Raw genomic sequence first — 17,577 nt, forward strand, 5'->3', positions numbered from 1 at the left:
GGACTCAAAAGCACGACTCAGAATAAATGTATTTACAGAAAAGGTCTTTACTGGTTTCAAAAGACTAGGTAAGGAATGACACAAAGTACAAAGACAAACAAAGCAACGAGAGACAGAAACACAAGGGCTAAATACACAGGGGCTTGATTGAAAACTGGTGCTGTCAATCAGGGCTGGGGAGGTCAATCACAGGCAGGGTAGGAGACACTGAAATGAGAGGAGGTGAGTACACACACACACACACAGAAAGGACCAAGACATGACCGAGGGAGTGGGGCGGGATGTGACAGGAATATTCCAGAATATTCTTATTTGCAATATAGGTGCAGATGCTGTGTCTTCTGACTTGTGTAGACCTCATGGGGATCCTCCAATTCTCCTGACAAAATGAGATGAATGAGAGGGTGAGCTAGAATCCAGACAGGCTCATCAGAATCAACAACAGAGAGCGCTTTTTAATAATCTTGCACTTTCACTTACACAGGAAGAGAAAGTATTTTTCTTTCAGTGTTATGAGTGTGGAGGAATGAAATCTATACTGCTAATCTATGCTGCTATTTTATATGTTCTATGTCTCTGTTTAATAAAGAACAATCAATACCTCAGATCTACTAAATGTGTGATGACAATGCTGAACATAATCTAAATGTAATCAATACTTCAATTAAGAACAGATGACTGGTGCAGTACAATGGGCCTCACAGTGACGTAAAAATATTCTACGTCTTCGACCAATTCTCAAAGTTTGAAACAGCACTAGAACTCAGCCAAGTTTGAAGCAAAGTGTTTATTAGAATTCAGAGTGACAGAGATTCTAACGAACGTGAGCAAGATCCCGGGATCAGACTAAAATATTTCTCCGGACATTTCTCTTATATATCAAAACCTTATCATTTTATGTAATTTTGCTATTGGTCCTATATTTCTTTGTCACAGATGCATTATGCATTCTCACACTATTGGTCTCTCATCCTAGGGGATTCAGATTACAGGTGCTTTTTTGCATAGAAAACTTTTTTAGGCCTGCTCTGGCCTTGAAGGCCGGCTCCACTAGGTTCCTGGGCATAGGGCCGTAAATATGCCCTGTGAGATAGCTGGGCTTTCTTGTTTTCTATGAAAGAAGCATATACACATAATCTTCTCTCACACTCAGCCCCTAATTATCCAGATTTTCACATTTTGGGCTTAATATCGTCTACGTTTTAATGGCAATAATAATCAGTCAACAGCTTTGCATCTGGTTTTCAGTAATATAGCATATGCTAAAAAAGGTTATTAAGAGTTTCATTTTCATTCATATAAATCCATAATTATTACCCATCTTCATAATTTCAACAGTGTGATGTTTTTTCCACAACAACAGCTCTGGAGAGTAAAAGTGTCAACATCAGGAGATAAGAAGATGCATTGGGCCGTGGAGGATGTAACTCTTTCCTCTAGGATGTCAGCAGACCCTCTGGTCTGTCCCACCTTTGGATATTCTGCTCCCCCATTGGATATACTGCCCACCCTCTGATGACCCCCCCCTCCCCCTGGGAGACTCTGCCCCCCTTCCCCTGGACATCATCAGACCTTGGGATGGTCTGCTCCCCCACCTTGGAGACCCAACTACCCCCCCCCCCCCCCATTTCCCCTGAACATCATCAGACCCTTGGACTGCCCACCCTGACTGCCCACAAACTCCTCTTGAGACCTAACAGGATGAGCACTTCCCCTCTCCACTGTCTTCTGACCAATGACCTAACAAACACCTCCCTCTCTTGGGGGTACAAGACCTGGGTACCTGGCACAGGTCAGCAGGATTTGGACTGGGCAGAACTCTGACTTCTATTCTTCTTCAAGACTATTCTCACGAAGGCCTTTGTTTGCTCTACTCTGTGACTCTTTACTCTGTGACGCGAGACTGGTAACATCGACTGGTAACACTGATCTAGACTGAAGACATCCTGGTGTGTTGTAGTCATTGTTTGATTGCATAATTACTTATTAATAAACTACAAAGAACTTGGTCAGGCTTTGTAGAACAAAAGGCGACTTAAAAAAAATCAAAAACCCAGCAGTGTGTATTTCAAATTCAACATTCAAATTACTAGACAAAGAATGATATCTTGAGAAAAGTTAATTTTGAGGGGTATAGCTCCATAGACCCCCATTCATTCTGCACCCGTTAGCGCCCTCATATGGAACTTTTGGACAATTCACTTTTCAGTAATAGCGCAATAATATAGCTTACTTATTGTATTCCTTTGCTACAGATTAAAATTGTTCTATTATTGCCTCGTATCAGATTATTTTTTCACACTTCACACTTCAATCAATGTGCACTTAGTGCACATTGATTGGAGCCAGGGAGTCAGGTGGCTGAGCAGTGAGGGAATCGGGCTAGTAATCCGAAGGTTGCCAGTTCGATTCCCGGTCATGCCAACTGACGTTGTGTCCTTGGGCAAGCCACTTCACCCTACTTGCCTCGGGGGAATGTCCCTGTACTTGCTGTAAGTCGCTCTGGATAAGAGCGTCTGCTAAATGACTAAAATGTAAAATGTAAATGTAAACTCATGATTTCAAACAAACCTCAACCTTCTGCAATGTATTACAATAATAATGTTTTATTTATTTATTTCTGATACAAGGCACATCGTAGAAATAAAACTAAACTATTTTGCTGTCAATAGACAAGGCACATTTGCAACAAAGTGACATCGCACAAATAATAATGTGTAATTTTGTCTAATTATACCACCTGAATAATCATGAACATGAATGTTGTGGCTAATTAGCATGATGAGCCATTCACACAAATATCATGGCATTAAAAAATGAAATAACTAAACAAACTAAACAATGACCAATTCACATTACACTTATGAGTCAAAGTCAATGCATTTAGTAGAAAACTTATAAATAGTTGAATTAGTGCTATACTTCCAGAATTCTAGCATACACTAGTAGCATTAGTTCAGTAGTGTAGTCATAGCAGTAATACATTGCTAGTGTTCTATTTCTTGTAGGATGTGACCCAGATGCAGATGATGGTGATGAAGCTGACACAGATGAAGGCAATGTAGAGGCCAAAGAGCAGCCTGTCAACGACATAGCCCACCTGAATCCACTCATCGGAACCATGGTCTCCCTTCAGATGCTGGTCCACCTGGAGGCGGATGGCCTGCAGGTCTCCGCCCAGTCTCCTCAGCTCATCCAGGGTCAGCTGCTCTTGGACTGAACCCATCTCTCCTGGAGCCTTCACCTGAGTGTTGGACAGGTTCTCCAGGGATGCTGAAGGGTTAGGGAGAGAGGGATGGAGAGAGGAAGAGGTAGAGAGCAAGCGAGCGAGAGAGATAGAGAAAGAGAGACATCCATTTGAGTTCCACACCTGGAGTATTTGTCGTACTATCTCAAGCTTATCCGTCCTACTTTTGTACCATTGCAACAATGGCATATTTTGATGCACACAAGGTTTACTAACAGTCCCAGACAATTAGTCTCACTGATTAAGCATCTATCACCTGAATTATTCTCACTCCTCTCAGCTCTACCTCGCATAGCTGGGTGAGACATAAGCATGTCCTCTGTGCTGGGCTTCTGTGGCAGACAGACCAGCCAGCCCATGATGTTCAGGACCACCACTTGGACCCAGCGAGGCACCGGTGATTTTTTACCGGAGCACAGGAGGTTGGTGATAATGACCGTCTCCAGGAGGCTGGCCACCATCAGAGCCAGGCAGATAGAGAAGAACACATCTGGGGGCAGAGGGAGGCGAAAACCGCGTGAACTGTCTTTTTCGCGTGTGGATTTACTCATCTTTCAGGTTTTGGCAGCATTAGCCTGTTCACGCACGTCCAAAATATGCACGTTTTTGAAAAATGGACTTGAGATACCTCAGTTGGGATACAGCGTTATTTCGCAGATGTGCAACAGCAGCCAGATACTGACTTATGAGCGGGATGGTGTTGCCGGTGACGGGCAGCAGGTCGTTCATGATGAGCAGGAAGACGGTGTAGCCCAGGATGAGGGTCATCTTGAAGGAGGAGCGGTCGACACTCTGGGGGGGGAGCAGGAAGCTGAAGAGGTCGACGGTGATCAGGAAGCTGCTGGGGATGAGGAGGTTCACCACGTACAGGGTGGCTCTGCGCCTCACCACGATCTGGATAGAGAGACACACAGAGTAACAACACTAGCTGACGGCTCCGGGCTGCTTTGACAATAGGATGAAAAATATCACTTTGAACACCCAATCCAAGCCCTCGTCTGGTATGAAACCAAAGACAGTAGAATCCTGAAGGTGCTATCTTTTTAAAATAGTTGATATGGTTTCATGAAACATCATCGTTCAATGGGACTATAAGGAAGAAACTGGAAGTAAGATTTTTTCAGCTGACGGTTTTTCAGCATGGTACACTTGCTATACATACATAGAAAGCAAGCACATCAATAGGGTCCTGGGAGTGGTTGAAGGCTAGCAATAGGCCCTTTTGAGCCTTGATGTCCAGTAACTCCCACTCGCCCATGGTGGTCATCACCTCCAGGGAACGATGTATGATTTCCTCCACAGGCACTTGGAGACGCACCTTTATGTCCGCCACTACACCAGTGATACCACATATGTAAATGACAAACTGTACAATAACAACAAACTCAGAGAAAGGTAATGGTTCCATTAGTAATCGATTCCACATTGTATCTATAAACATATGTCAAATATATCCATGACGTCAAATAGTTCCATATTTGACGCCACTACTACATCTACCATCCACTAGGTCTACCATCTACAGTAGCATCATGTTGATTGTCAATCATGAGATTGAGTCGATGGAACTATTGGCATGGTATTGAGCTCTGATTGCGGCTTTTCCATGACCCTTTCCATAGTGGGTCTGTGTGTGAGGTCTCACCGTGGTGAATGTATGAGCTGAAAGTAAGAGAGCAGTTTTGGATGTCGAAAGGGAAGGTGTAGATGTTCAGGCTACAGGAGCTGACCACTCGAACAGGCTGGGCATCTCGAACTTTGCCCGTGTTAAACAAGTAAATGTACGGAACAGGTGGAGCGGAGTTCTCGTTCATACTGCGAGGGAAGGAAGACAGTAGCAGCTTATTAACTTATTAAGCTTATCTAGCTGTTGTAAGGTTGGTTCTACAGTACATCAAAAGCAGTTGTTACATTATTAGTTGCAACTGTACAGTGTGGTAAAGTGACTGGTTTGTAATTTTGATGTCACAAATTCAAAGTCAAAATTATAATGAGGGATGTCCAGTATCTCATTCGTCACAACCACCGCTACACACAATACTGAAGACTTTTAAACTGGCAACTTACAATTCGTTGATCACTATATCTGGCACCCAGAACATTTTTCGTGGCAAAGCAATCTTGTTAGTTCCACACTTCACTGGATCCCAACTAAAAAACAGATTTTCCCACATCTGAAACAAGTTGTGTACAAAAGTTAATGATCGTCTCAGGCTTTTGGGATGTGTGTCACAAATGACTCTGCTCGGGGTACCTCCTAAAGTTACAATATCATAATGTAAATGTGGAGTTCAAAGAAACAGAGACCTTGTGTAGTTGCATGGAGCTATACAGTATACATACTGTATACAAAGAGAAAATATTTGTACTCACAAAGTTAAGCCAAATGTAAGTTGTCAATACTTGTGCCTTTTCATCCTAAATAAAGTACAAAAAAAAGAGGCACATTTACATACCAACCAAAGCTCATTTTACGTTTGAAAAGGCTGGTATAGGAAGCATAAAGATTCTTCATAACAACTTCTATAACCACTACCTCATCATTTTTCAAACATCAACACATGTATCCAGTGCATAACTATATGGTTATGTATTACACTACATCTCACTGTGAATACAGTCTAAACACGACAGTTGAAATGGACCCTCACCACTCCCAGGATACCGTAGAGAGTGAACCAGATGCTGACGTTGGTGGGCGTAGACTGGCGGATGACAGGACGAATGGAGCTGAGTTTCATGACTGGTGTCAACGCCTCCAGCAGAGCCAGATTGGAGGGCTCTGAGCAGTTCAACACCGGTTCAAAGCTCAGACATGGGGCTGGGGAGCACCCAGGAACAAGGTTGGACTTTTGTCAGGGTTCGCAAGGTGGGTGGTGGGTAACGCTAATGGCTGTCAGGACCTCAGGACAGAACAACTACCCAGCCCAACCTCAGTACAAACACATTATAAGTGTCCTGTAACTATACTGATTCTGGATAGGCTCAGACTTTAATCACTGATCCATAAAGACAAGAATGGAATTTCATTTTTAAGCGATTTATGGGAACTAAATTAAAAACAGTAAGTAATGCGAACAACCCCTAATGATACTCTAATGGTTTTCATATTTTACATTCATTTACAGTTATACCGAATGCAACATTACCTCTTCATAAGAACTCTGTGCTCACCTGTTAAAATGCTGATGAACAGATATAACCATTGTGACTGAAACACACAAGTGAAAAATGACTTTTCCAGAATCAGAATCAGTATGGAGTTTAATAGCCAAGTAAGTGTACACCAAAAAGGAATTTACTATTGTGGGCAGGTGCATACAGTAAATGTCACGGCCACAGCCGTGCCCCCCTGTTGTTTTTGGTTTTGCCCTGTCCTAGTGTTTCCCTGTCATTGTCTTCACCCGTGTCTCGTTCTCGTTAGCGTCATCGTGTCCACCTGTGTGTCGTTTGGTTCTGTGTATTTAGGTTTCTGTTTTGTGTCCAGTCTTTGTCTTGTCCTTACTACCCATGTCCGTGTGAGTACCCCAAATCTGTTTCCCTGGCTTTTCCTGATTAAACCCTTTGTTTTTCAAAATGGCTGCGTACTCCCTTGCATTTGGGTCCTACCCCACCTCACACCGTGACAAGTAAACATATAATAAACTTATAAGAATCATAAAAATGATGATTAAATATACTATATAAAAATGTAAGTATATAAAACAATGACTACAAAATACTGACAAAACTGTACAATATCAAATATAAAGTTAGTTAAAATAAGAGGTCAGTAGAGGGCTTCCATCACATATCTACAGTATGTACACTTGTCTACTTTTTCTATGCCATGTCTCCATTTTACAGACATCAAATCACATGACAGAGACACAACGAATGGTTCACAATAAAGAGATGAGTATGGTTTCATACACTGAAATCCCAGTCACAAACAATGACAGTCACAGAAGTTGCCACACTTACCTTTGATTCAGAAATGTTCTTGACTGCCATCAGACTGTTAGGATAACAAGTTGTAAACAGTTTAGATTTAAAAGCCCAGCTGGCCAATTCATGCACAAAGATACCCTTCGACTGGCTTCCTTTCATACACTTCCATACACATAGTTTGGGCTTAGTGGGAAGAGGTATTTATAGAAGTACATCTGGGCAAACTCTGGGATTTGCTCTGACAATAATGTAGTGGTCAGTGGTTGAGGTGAAGTGGTGGACAGTGACTTTACCTAGATGTGGTTGAATGCAAATATTGCATCAAACAGCACATGCAGTGATGGATAATGCTTGTTTACATTGCTCTAGGTTTTATACTGTTTTATTTTATATTTTTCTTAAAGTCTTAGTTATGTCTGCACTGTTGAGGAAGTATAGGAATAAAACTATCAATAACCATAACTGCTGTTAATACTATACATACATACTATAACAAAATCATATTTCTATTGTATTTTTTTTTGTTGTAAATATGGTTCTATGGACTATTATTTAGGAGGTGTCTATGGGCCCAATTACATTTGAAAGCCTTTGAAACATAATATTTACCACTGTCTAAGGGTGACAAACAACTCCACCATAACATACATACTTTACATACCTGCCTGTATATGAAAATGAGAACAAATCTTTTTTTATTATCAAAAGAGACAAGTTCAGATGCTTTCGTGAGTTAATCTTCCATGACACCAATCAGGACCATTGTATGTCATTTCTAATACTTTTGCCAAGCCGAGTGTGTTACGGCCACGGCCTGGTCCCTGTCCCTTTTACACCCCCTGCTGGTTCTCTTGTATCATCCTGCCTAGACCCTACGCACCTGCCGCCCATTACCTCATCATCCTGCAGTACTTCAACCCAGCTTTCCAACCACTCCTCGTCAGATCGTTGTCACAGCTACTGTGGTAGTATGCGCTTTTGACCCTCAAGCATTGCTTGATTTACTTGCCTTCTGTAAACCTGTTTTCTTTGTGCCCAGGATCGTCATCCGTGAACTCCGTACCTGTCTGCCTGCCGACCCGCTGGTTCACAAGGCAAGACCACAACTCAGGACTACACCCCAATAAATCACCTAATTGTATCCGACATAAAATCATAAGTACGCATACTTTATTATGTAAATATCGTTCATGTTGTCAGGTGATATCGTTTCCAGGTGTGATGGCATTTTTTGATATAGTTACTAAGAATGTATTTTTAATAGACTGAGGTTGTGTTTAAACAAATGGATGTTGCAGTTGGTCTTAAGGTATTTATGGTGTTGGGTTATGATGCCTGATTGAGAAGCTAGGGGCACGGAGGTTGGGGGATGTTTGAGTTCTGTGGCCTAAAGGGAGATGGGTCAGTTGATCTAGCAGCCCTGACCTTTTGGCCGAGGAGATTGTGTCCTGTGTCCTGTTTGTGTTTCATTAAGGGTATCTTTACTGTCCTCATTTAGAGAAAGAGCCGTGACATCAAAAGACTTTGGTCACTTGACCTGGGGGGTTATATTGTCTTAACTGTCACTGAGCAGTGCTGACCAATCACAGAGTTCAGAAAAACCATTTGATCTAAAGTTTATATAAGGCAGGGTTTTAGGGTTGTTCTGGATCACTCTGGCGAACGACCTGTGGCTAGCACCTCCTTCGTTATGACTGATCACAAAGTACTTTGTTAAATCATGATCTGTATAAGCAAAATAAATGTATTGTAACCGCCATCTCTTGACTATTCAAATCTACACAGTGCCGCTAGAATTTTTCCATTACACTTGGTGGCCAGTACGGGTATACTCATTGGTCTACGGTGTTCAGCAGGCGGCTCCCCTCGGCGAATTGATCTTCCGGCAAAAAAACGCCTTTCCTTCCGCCATGCGTGAGACAGCAGGGCCAGGGGGGGCGCCCGTTGGACGTTTTGTGGCTGACGCGGGGTCTTCAAAAGAACCGGTGAGATATTCTTTTGGTTACTGTGTGATATAGAGTTGTCTAAATGTGTGTTTTTTAGGCTATTGTCAATAATTCGGTTAAGTAAGTAATTGGGCAGAGGTAAAACTGTCCTGTACGTGTAAAGTCGTACGAATTAATAAGGTAAGGTTGTTGAACCTACCTTTTACGTGAAAGTCGTAAAAAAAATGTCTGCAGAAGTGTGTCGACGGACACACATAGAGGTAGTGTTGTTGACGAACAAACACATAGAGGGAGATAAATTCACATGTTATATCGTGTTATGTGTCTTTTTGAGACCCTAAGGATTAGAATATGTTGGGTTAGTGATAGTTTGAGAAATTGTATTGGCATTGGTGCAGTTCTTATTTATTAACGACCTAAACGTGATTCTAAGTCCCGAGAGAAAAGTATACTTGTGAGGAAATCAGCTGTGTGAGTGAGTGTTTAGAAAGGGTTTGAGTCCCTGAAGGTGGAGAACAAAAGTTAGGAAGTATAGGCCTGTGAAATTTCAAAGTAGAGGTTTTGAGTTTTTTACACACGTGTTCATTTTTGTTTTATATGTTTTTTGAGGTTAAAAGAAGTATGAGTAACTAATGGTGTCTATTATTCAAGCTATATACAAATTACAAAAATCAAAATTTTAATTACTTTTCGAAATTTTAATTATTTTTTCGGTTTGAATATTTGTAATTTATGATTGTGCAGTTATTTTCATTGAAAGTTGGGAAGTCGGAATTTAATTGTTTTTAGAAACGAAAAGGAGTAATTGTGTCTTTATTTTCCGTCGTTGGTTATCGTTTATGGATTGTAATTCTGAAAATGAATGGTCTGGAGGCAGAATTGACCTGTCCAAACATCGATTACATGAAGCAAAAGTATGGTAACGATAGTTTATTGCAAATGCAAATATGGATTGATAAATGTGGATTTTCGAGTGTGGAGTCGTTTTGTTTTAAGGACCTTATTGTATTGCGAAATGGGTTCGTGGAGAGAAATAGATACACGATTTTTTTTGAAGTGGAGAAAAGAATAGATTTTAGCCTGATTGGAGAGCTTTTTTTTCTGATTGGATGGAGATAGGTAGAGGGATAAAGAAATATTAGGACAGAATAGTGTGGGGAATTTTTCATCTATTTCCCCACAGATTCACGATTGAGATTTTCTGGCTGTTCCGCAAACAAATTTCGCCTCATCCGCAGCCAGGGGTGTTGCGGCAGGATGCGCGGGCGCATGAGGGTTTGCGGGAATGCGAGAACAGAATACGAAGAGGTCAGACATTTGCCATTTCTTCCGACAGCCGGTTATATCTAGGAAAAGTCAAGAAAGTAGGATCCTGGAATGTTTTTTTTTTTATAGATTTGCTTTGGATTCCCGCAAAGATTGAAGCTTGTGCCTTGACTTGCAATTGCCATTGTGTTTCCAAGAAGGAAAGGTTAAAGTCCTCTCCGGAACAAAGGGTTTGAGTCCCTGTTGTGTTTGGAATAAGCGTGTTGTGGGCTATGGTCAAAGCTGATGCAGAGCGTGTTGACATGCTGTTGAAAAAACATGTAGGCCAACACGAATTGCTAGGTCAATCCAAAATGCGTGCTTTAATTGTGGGAATTTGAGCAAAATGTACGTGAATGTCCGGAGATGTGTCATCTTTGTTGAAAGTTTTCTGGAAATTGTGAGCGAACTCTCGCAAAATCAGAGGGGTTTGTGACCGGAAGTTGAGTTTCGAAATGGTGGCGTACAATGTTTATCGGTTGACACTGTTGGTAGAGGAGAGACGATTGTTTTACAACTCTGTGTTAACCGTTATATGTTTGATGTTAGACTTTACATCGGTCTGATTACCGCCAGAAGGCATTTGTTTTTGAAGACGGAGACATTCTGTTTTGAAAATGCTAATGTTAATTCTTTGACTGAATTCTCCACTTGAAAAGAGGCGCATGCGCTTGAGCCTAGCGGAAGTTGATTCTTTCAGTGAAGCTCATTCTGCGTGCAGTGCCCACACGTGAGTGCAAAAAAAAAAAAAAATCACTCATTTTATTGAGAATTTGACGTTGAATTGAGAAGTATATTGGTTGGGAAAACAGATGTGTGTTTCTGTTTCTTTGTCGAACTTAAGAAAATATTGTGAGTTGCCATACTCTTGATTTGGAAATTATGTACAGACCGATTTTCTATATTATGAGCTTGATTCGTTATTGAATAACGCGCTGGAAATTTAGTGTTTGGGTAGGATAATTGGTAAAAGGCCAGTTTTGGCAATAAAAGCGGTATTCATTTGAAGAATTACAATCCCGGGGTTATTGAAACTTTTATAGAAAGTTATGTGTTCAAACGGAAATGTTGTTTAAGGAATATTTTTGTTTATGTCTGGAAATGTTCGATGGTTTTAATTTTGTGGAAGTTCACAGATGTTACTGTTGTTTAAAGAAATATGTAAAGGGTTATGAAGAAGTGATTAGAAAGATTGAGCCAGTCCGAGGGACTTAAGTGTATACAAGGGGAACTAGTTAGAGAGACTGAATTGCGATTGTTGTCAAGGGCAAAGGTACTACATATGTGTGTTTATTGCTGCTGAGATGATTTGTTGAAATGTGTTGGGTTTGGTGGTATTCATATTTACCTATTTAAATGGACTTGAAGTTGAAGCTTTGTCCAAACAGAATGCTAATACATGGGTAAACTGTCGTCCTCTGACGAGTGATATTAGGTGCATATGTAGATTTCGGAGCCAAATTTTTATGTTGAAAATAAAATAGTACTAATGGTTGATAGAATTGTAAAGGTTGTAATTGTAAAGAAAATCTAGGCTGTGACTGTTGGTTAATGGCTAATGGTGAAAACGTGGAGGAAGTGCATTTTGCTCTGTCCTGAGACAAAGGAGAGTCCAGGAAGTTGAATTTGCAACTATGGCAATGACATTGGCTAACAAACTATCCAGGATGAGTAACCGCATGACGCATGCGCAGATGGAAATTGACCAAGACGAAAATTTAGAGAAATAGATAAATTTGAAGCGAATTTACATATTAATTTGGTTATTTTTGAAATATGTTGGGTGATGAGTATTTTGAGACATTTGCTAACAAGGTTTTTGTTTGTTTGAGGACATTTTAAATGAGTTTCAGAAATTCCGAGGAAAGGTGGGGGCTACAAAAAAAAGTCCCGTTACGTTGAGTTTTACAAAGGTGATCCCAGAGGGTGTAATTCTGCATACTTATGTGAGTATTAATGGTGAAAGATGTGTCCGTTTAGATGAATTCGAAGTTTGGTGGTTTACGAATGTATGATTTAACATTTGTTCTAAATCCTAGCCAAACAGGGAGGTAGAAGCCTTTCAGACCAGGACTTGTATTTACGAGCGGAAAATCTGTGATGTGTGATGGTATCCATAAAAATGCAGAAATTAGACCCTGGTTCATAAATTAGTTCTAATTGGATTGGTAAAGTTATACTTTAGCAAAATTAAGTGAATAGCTGGTAAACGCCAACCATCTGTGTTGTTTAAAAGAAATGAAAAAAGGTTGAGAGTTTTTGCTTTGTTCCAGAGCGCGCTGTTTGATGCGAGTTTGAAATGCGCGATTGTTTATTTGAGTTGATTCACTAACAAAGAGTAATTGAGATAGCTGGTAAATATAGGAATATTCAAAGGTGTATACATTACATGCTTTGATGAAACTTTTAAGAGTTAAAGAATAAGGTTTTGTTCTACGGGTTTATGTTAAATTGTGAATTTAAAGGTTTAAAAAAGGAGAGTTTATATTTTCTTTTGTCTTAAGGGCATGGTACAATGTTTTGGGATAAACAGTTAGGCTGTGATGAGGTTGTATCATTATGGTATTGGTTCATAAAGAGGGTTATGATAATTTGGTTTTGAAATAATTTGGGAAGACTCATGAAGTCTGATAAATTGTGGTGTGATGGTTGTGCTAAGTAGCTTGTTCTGGACTGCAGCCAAAGCAAGTTATGAAGTTCTACCTATCTAACCTATATAGAAATATAGATGGGGTATAAGTTTGGCTAATGGTTACATTAAGAATATTTTATGGTCTATGTTTTATTTTGGAGTCATACAGATTAAATTCTGGTTTAGGGTAGTGATGCTAGTTTTCTACATGTCTTGGAAAAAGAGAGAGTTGATTTGGTGAATTTAAATACAGGGGAAAATTAAAAGGGAATCTGAAATTTAAAGGTATTCATTTGAACTGTTCCTAAAGGTTTTTGAAGAAAAGATGATAAGAGACTAAAAGTTGAGGTTATTCGTAATTTGGCTGTTTTCTAAAAATAGTTTTATTTTATACAAATTGGTTCAAAGGTTGGTTGCTTCAGTGTAAGCTTGTTAATTCATAAAAGGGAAAAGAGTTAAAATATGAATGCATTGATGAACTAACTAGAATATGTTTTTGATGTTGATATGTTTACAGGAAGTGATGAGATGATGTTGCTATGTCCGGATGAGCCTAACTTGACAAATTTGGGCTTACAGGACTCTTTTGAGAAATTGTTGTGTGACCTTGATACAACATTTGTTACAGGTTCTTTAAGGGAAGCGCAGGCTTCTTAGAGAGGAAGAGATGACGTTTAGGAATTTATGACTGACTGATGACTGACTGATCCAAACAGAGAGTGACTATGGGGGTTTTATGAATTTAGCTTCAGTAGTTTGGATTTGTGATAGGATTGTGAGGGTTTGATATGATATTGCTGAGTTGAAAATATTGGACTGTATTTAACCCAGAGTGAGAATTGTGTTTTGTTTGAGTATATTTGATAAGAATTACAGAATACAGCGGACAGATGGAGAAAGGAATGGTGGAATGGAGATTCGAACTTGGACAAATCCACAAGAAAATGCGTTTTGGAAAAAGGAAGGATATGAGAATAAAAAATGGAGGTTGTATGGTCTGCATAAAACATTTATCTTGAGATTTTGCTAAGTTAACACATGGAAAGATCATGCCTCTACAGTTTGTGTGATATCAAGAAGAATGCATTATTTTAGCATACAAGAGGATTTGTAATGGATGCATAGTCATTTTGTCAGTTCTTCATATGTGGGACAAGTATTATGAGAAAAGGAATTTAAACACGATAAGCTTCACAGTTAAGGTTAGAGAAACCATTTGGGTATTGATAGATGGATTTTGTAGAGTTCAATTTTTGGAGAAGTGATACTGTTTAATGATTGTTGATGGGAAGAAGTTTTAGACTTCTCAGGGGCTCAGTGATCAAGCTTTTGTTAATTTAGATTATTCTTCGATGGGATTTTTCTTTGAGGTTTTTTCTTTGAGGTTATGTAATGATAATGGGTCACACTTGTTTATGGAAGTTATTTTGGTGTTGATAGGATTCAACATTGTGTTAATCACTTCAGTTGAATGAGAGAACAGAACTTTGAAGACGAAGTCAGACGACAAGAAGTCAGTTACCTTTAACTCTGTGAGAATTTGCTTGTTTATCACTGTGCAACCTTTTTGGAGTCTATTTTGTGTGAGATTCACAGGCAGGTGAAGGAGGCTATTCCTATGACTGGACCGCTGCATGATTTGATACCAGATGACTGGATCGTGGTGAAGGACCTGAAACGCCTGGTAAAACCCAAGGTGGACGGGGCCATACCAGATTCTCCTGACGACTAATCCGGCGGTTAAGATCGAGGGGAGAGCAACGTGGATACACGCTAACCATTGCAAGCGTGCACCTTGTCTGGAGACGGAAGCAGAGGATACGCGTTCTGCGTAGTACCAAGGAAATTTCCGAGCTGTACGCGAAGTGCAGTGTCGTTGAAAGTTGCCCTGAGCAATTTGATCGTCGTTTGCAATCGATTCGACTAGACTACACCGCCTGACAGAAGTTTGCCTACATTCAACTGAAGATGGCCACTACGGATGCACGACCATGGCATCAGTTCCGACAACCTGGACTTTGTGGTATACGGGGTGCAGTGGGTTTTGTCTTGGGAATGGCATTTCTTATTGCTCTTAATGTATTTTCGCTTTTGTATTTTAATAAAAGTATGCATAATTCTGATGATACTATGACAATAGATCCAATGACTTCAACTGTTTCACCTGCAACGTTCCAGATGTTGAAAAGTGATGAGAGAGAGGTTGTAGATGAAATGGAATCGGAGATGGAGTTTAATTCTTGGTATAAGTTAACAACATATTCAGTAAAACAAGTTTTAGGCGAAGAACACCCACCATGTGTGTATTGCCAGCCACTTAAGGATGTTTCACTGATTATGCCAGCTCCATTTAATTCAACTAGTTATGATTTTAATTACCATCTAATTATTTCAGGTGACATAGATAAAACGAGATGTGTGGACAGTAGTCATCTGGTTTTGTTCAGGAATTGTCCAGTCTGTCCCACTAACTGCTATCATTACCAGTGTTCTAGTGCTTGGTATTTAAATTCCAATCTAGGATGTGAAGCAGTACGTCCTAGGCTTACTGGACCAATTGAGAACGAGGGAACGGAAGATGTTCTGATTGATTTTGTTATAGTTCCAGGGCAAAAGATTGAGTGTTTCGAGAAAAGTTCCGATATTGTTAAAACAGTATTCGTGGGGAACTTTAGTGAAGGGAAAGTAAAGATTGGAACTTGTGGACATACTTGGGTGGTAAATCCATACTGTGAGGCGATGCAGTTTAGAGATGTTAATGGGACTTTACACCCTTGTTACAAGTATAGAAGCTCTGTTCGTGTGGATAGTGAGGGAAAACATCATACTCCACCACCTTCTGGCCCATTGGTATATCCAGGACGCGATATAGCTGATACATTTTGGTATTGTGGGGGTAGAATTAGATCACGTTTACCAAAAGGATGGGTGGGAGTGTGTGCTAAGGTGATGTTAGTTAGTAAGACGTTGATTAAGCCTTTAGGAAATGTGACGGTTGATTCAGGCAGACAGAGACGAGCTGCTCCTGTTGGATCTTTTGATAGTGGAATTTACATAGATGATATTGGAGTACCAAGAGGGGTGCCTACTGAGTTTAAAGCTAGAAATCAGGTAGCTGCAGGATTAGAATCATTCTTTTGCGTACATTGTACGGTTAACAAAAATGTGGATTGGATTAATTATATATATTATAATCAGCAACGTTTTATTAATTACACTGTTGATGCGATTTCTGGATTATCAGAACAATTGGCTAAGACTTCAGAGATGGCATGGCAAAACAGGATTGCTCTAGACATGTTGTTGGCTGAAAAAGGGGGTGTTTGTGTACTTTTCAATAATACATGTTGTATGTACATTCCCAATAATACAGCGAGTGATGGGTCAGTCACTAAAGCATTATCAAGCATGCGTACTTTGAGATCAGAATTGTCTGAACATTCTGGATTTGATGATTCAAAAGGAGTTTGGTCATGGATTGACGGTTCTTGGGAAATGTTTGGTAAATGGAAGGCAGTTCTTCTGTCTGTTTTGTGTGGAATAGGTGTCATTTTGTTGATACTATTGTTTTTGGCTTGTTGTCTGTTTCCCTGTGTAAGGAAGATTGTGGAAAAGACAATGGCTAAATCATTTGCTGTTCAAATGATGAACTATAGTCCCTTAGAGGATTCTGACTGGGTTCCACCATTTAAGGATGAAGAGGCTACTGTGAGTGATATGTAATTCTCTTGTAATTTTTGGGGTTATGTTTTGATTAAAGGGGGTTACTTTATTTTCTTACATCCATATCTGTATGGATGTTTTATATTTTTGTATGCTTATGCTTTTGTATGCCTTTGTTGTTTAAAAAGTGTGATGTGATGGCATTTTTTGATATAGTTACTAAGAATGTATTTTTAATAGACTGAGGTTGTGTTTAAACAAATGGATGTTGCAGTTGGTCTTAAGGTATTTATGGTGTTGGGTTATGATGCCTGATTGAGAAGCTAGGGGCACGGAGGTTGGGGGATGTTTGAGTTCTGTGGCCTAAAGGGAGATGGGTCAGTTGATCTAGCAGCCCTGACCTTTTGGCCGAGGAGATTGTGTCCTGTGTCCTGTTTGTGTTTCATTAAGGGTATCTTTACTGTCCTCATTTAGAGAAAGAGCCGTGACATCAAAAGACTTTGGTCACTTGACCTGGGGGGTTATATTGTCTTAACTGTCACTGAGCAGTGCTGACCAATCACAGAGTTCAGAAAAACCATTTGATCTAAAGTTTATATAAGGCAGGGTTTTAGGGTTGTTCTGGATCACTCTGGCGAACGACCTGTGGCTAGCACCTCCTTCGTTATGACTGATCATAAAGTACTTTGTTAAATCATGATCTGTATAAGAAAAATAAATGTATTGTAACCGCCATCTCTTGACTATTCAAATCTACACAGTGCCGCTAGAATTTTTCCATTACACAGGGGAGATATTTAGATAGGTAATTCCACATACAAATGAGTTTACAAAGCAACACTCTTATTTGTATG

General features: G+C 39.9%; 1 protein-coding gene across 1 annotated transcript; it reads right to left on the reverse strand.

The window, feature by feature from the left end:
* Positions 1-2,757: 2,757 nt before the first annotated feature.
* Positions 2,758-7,326, reverse strand: LOC134010848 (5-hydroxytryptamine receptor 3E-like). The gene is made up of 10 exons (XM_062450128.1): positions 7,211-7,326; positions 6,422-6,458; positions 5,899-6,068; positions 5,591-5,665; positions 5,315-5,421; positions 4,893-5,062; positions 4,410-4,579; positions 3,931-4,141; positions 3,534-3,737; positions 2,758-3,273 (listed from the first exon to the last, which is right to left on the reverse strand). Exons 1-10 carry the CDS (start codon positions 7,238-7,240, stop codon positions 2,996-2,998), a joined length of 1,452 nt encoding a protein of 483 aa, XP_062306112.1. The 5' UTR covers positions 7,241-7,326; the 3' UTR covers positions 2,758-2,995.
* Between the last annotated feature and the right edge of the window lie 10,251 nt (positions 7,327-17,577).

Source organism: Osmerus eperlanus, chromosome 24, assembly GCF_963692335.1.
Source record: "Osmerus eperlanus chromosome 24, fOsmEpe2.1, whole genome shotgun sequence".
In the NCBI taxonomy this organism is placed as follows: Eukaryota; Metazoa; Chordata; class Actinopteri; order Osmeriformes; family Osmeridae; genus Osmerus; species Osmerus eperlanus.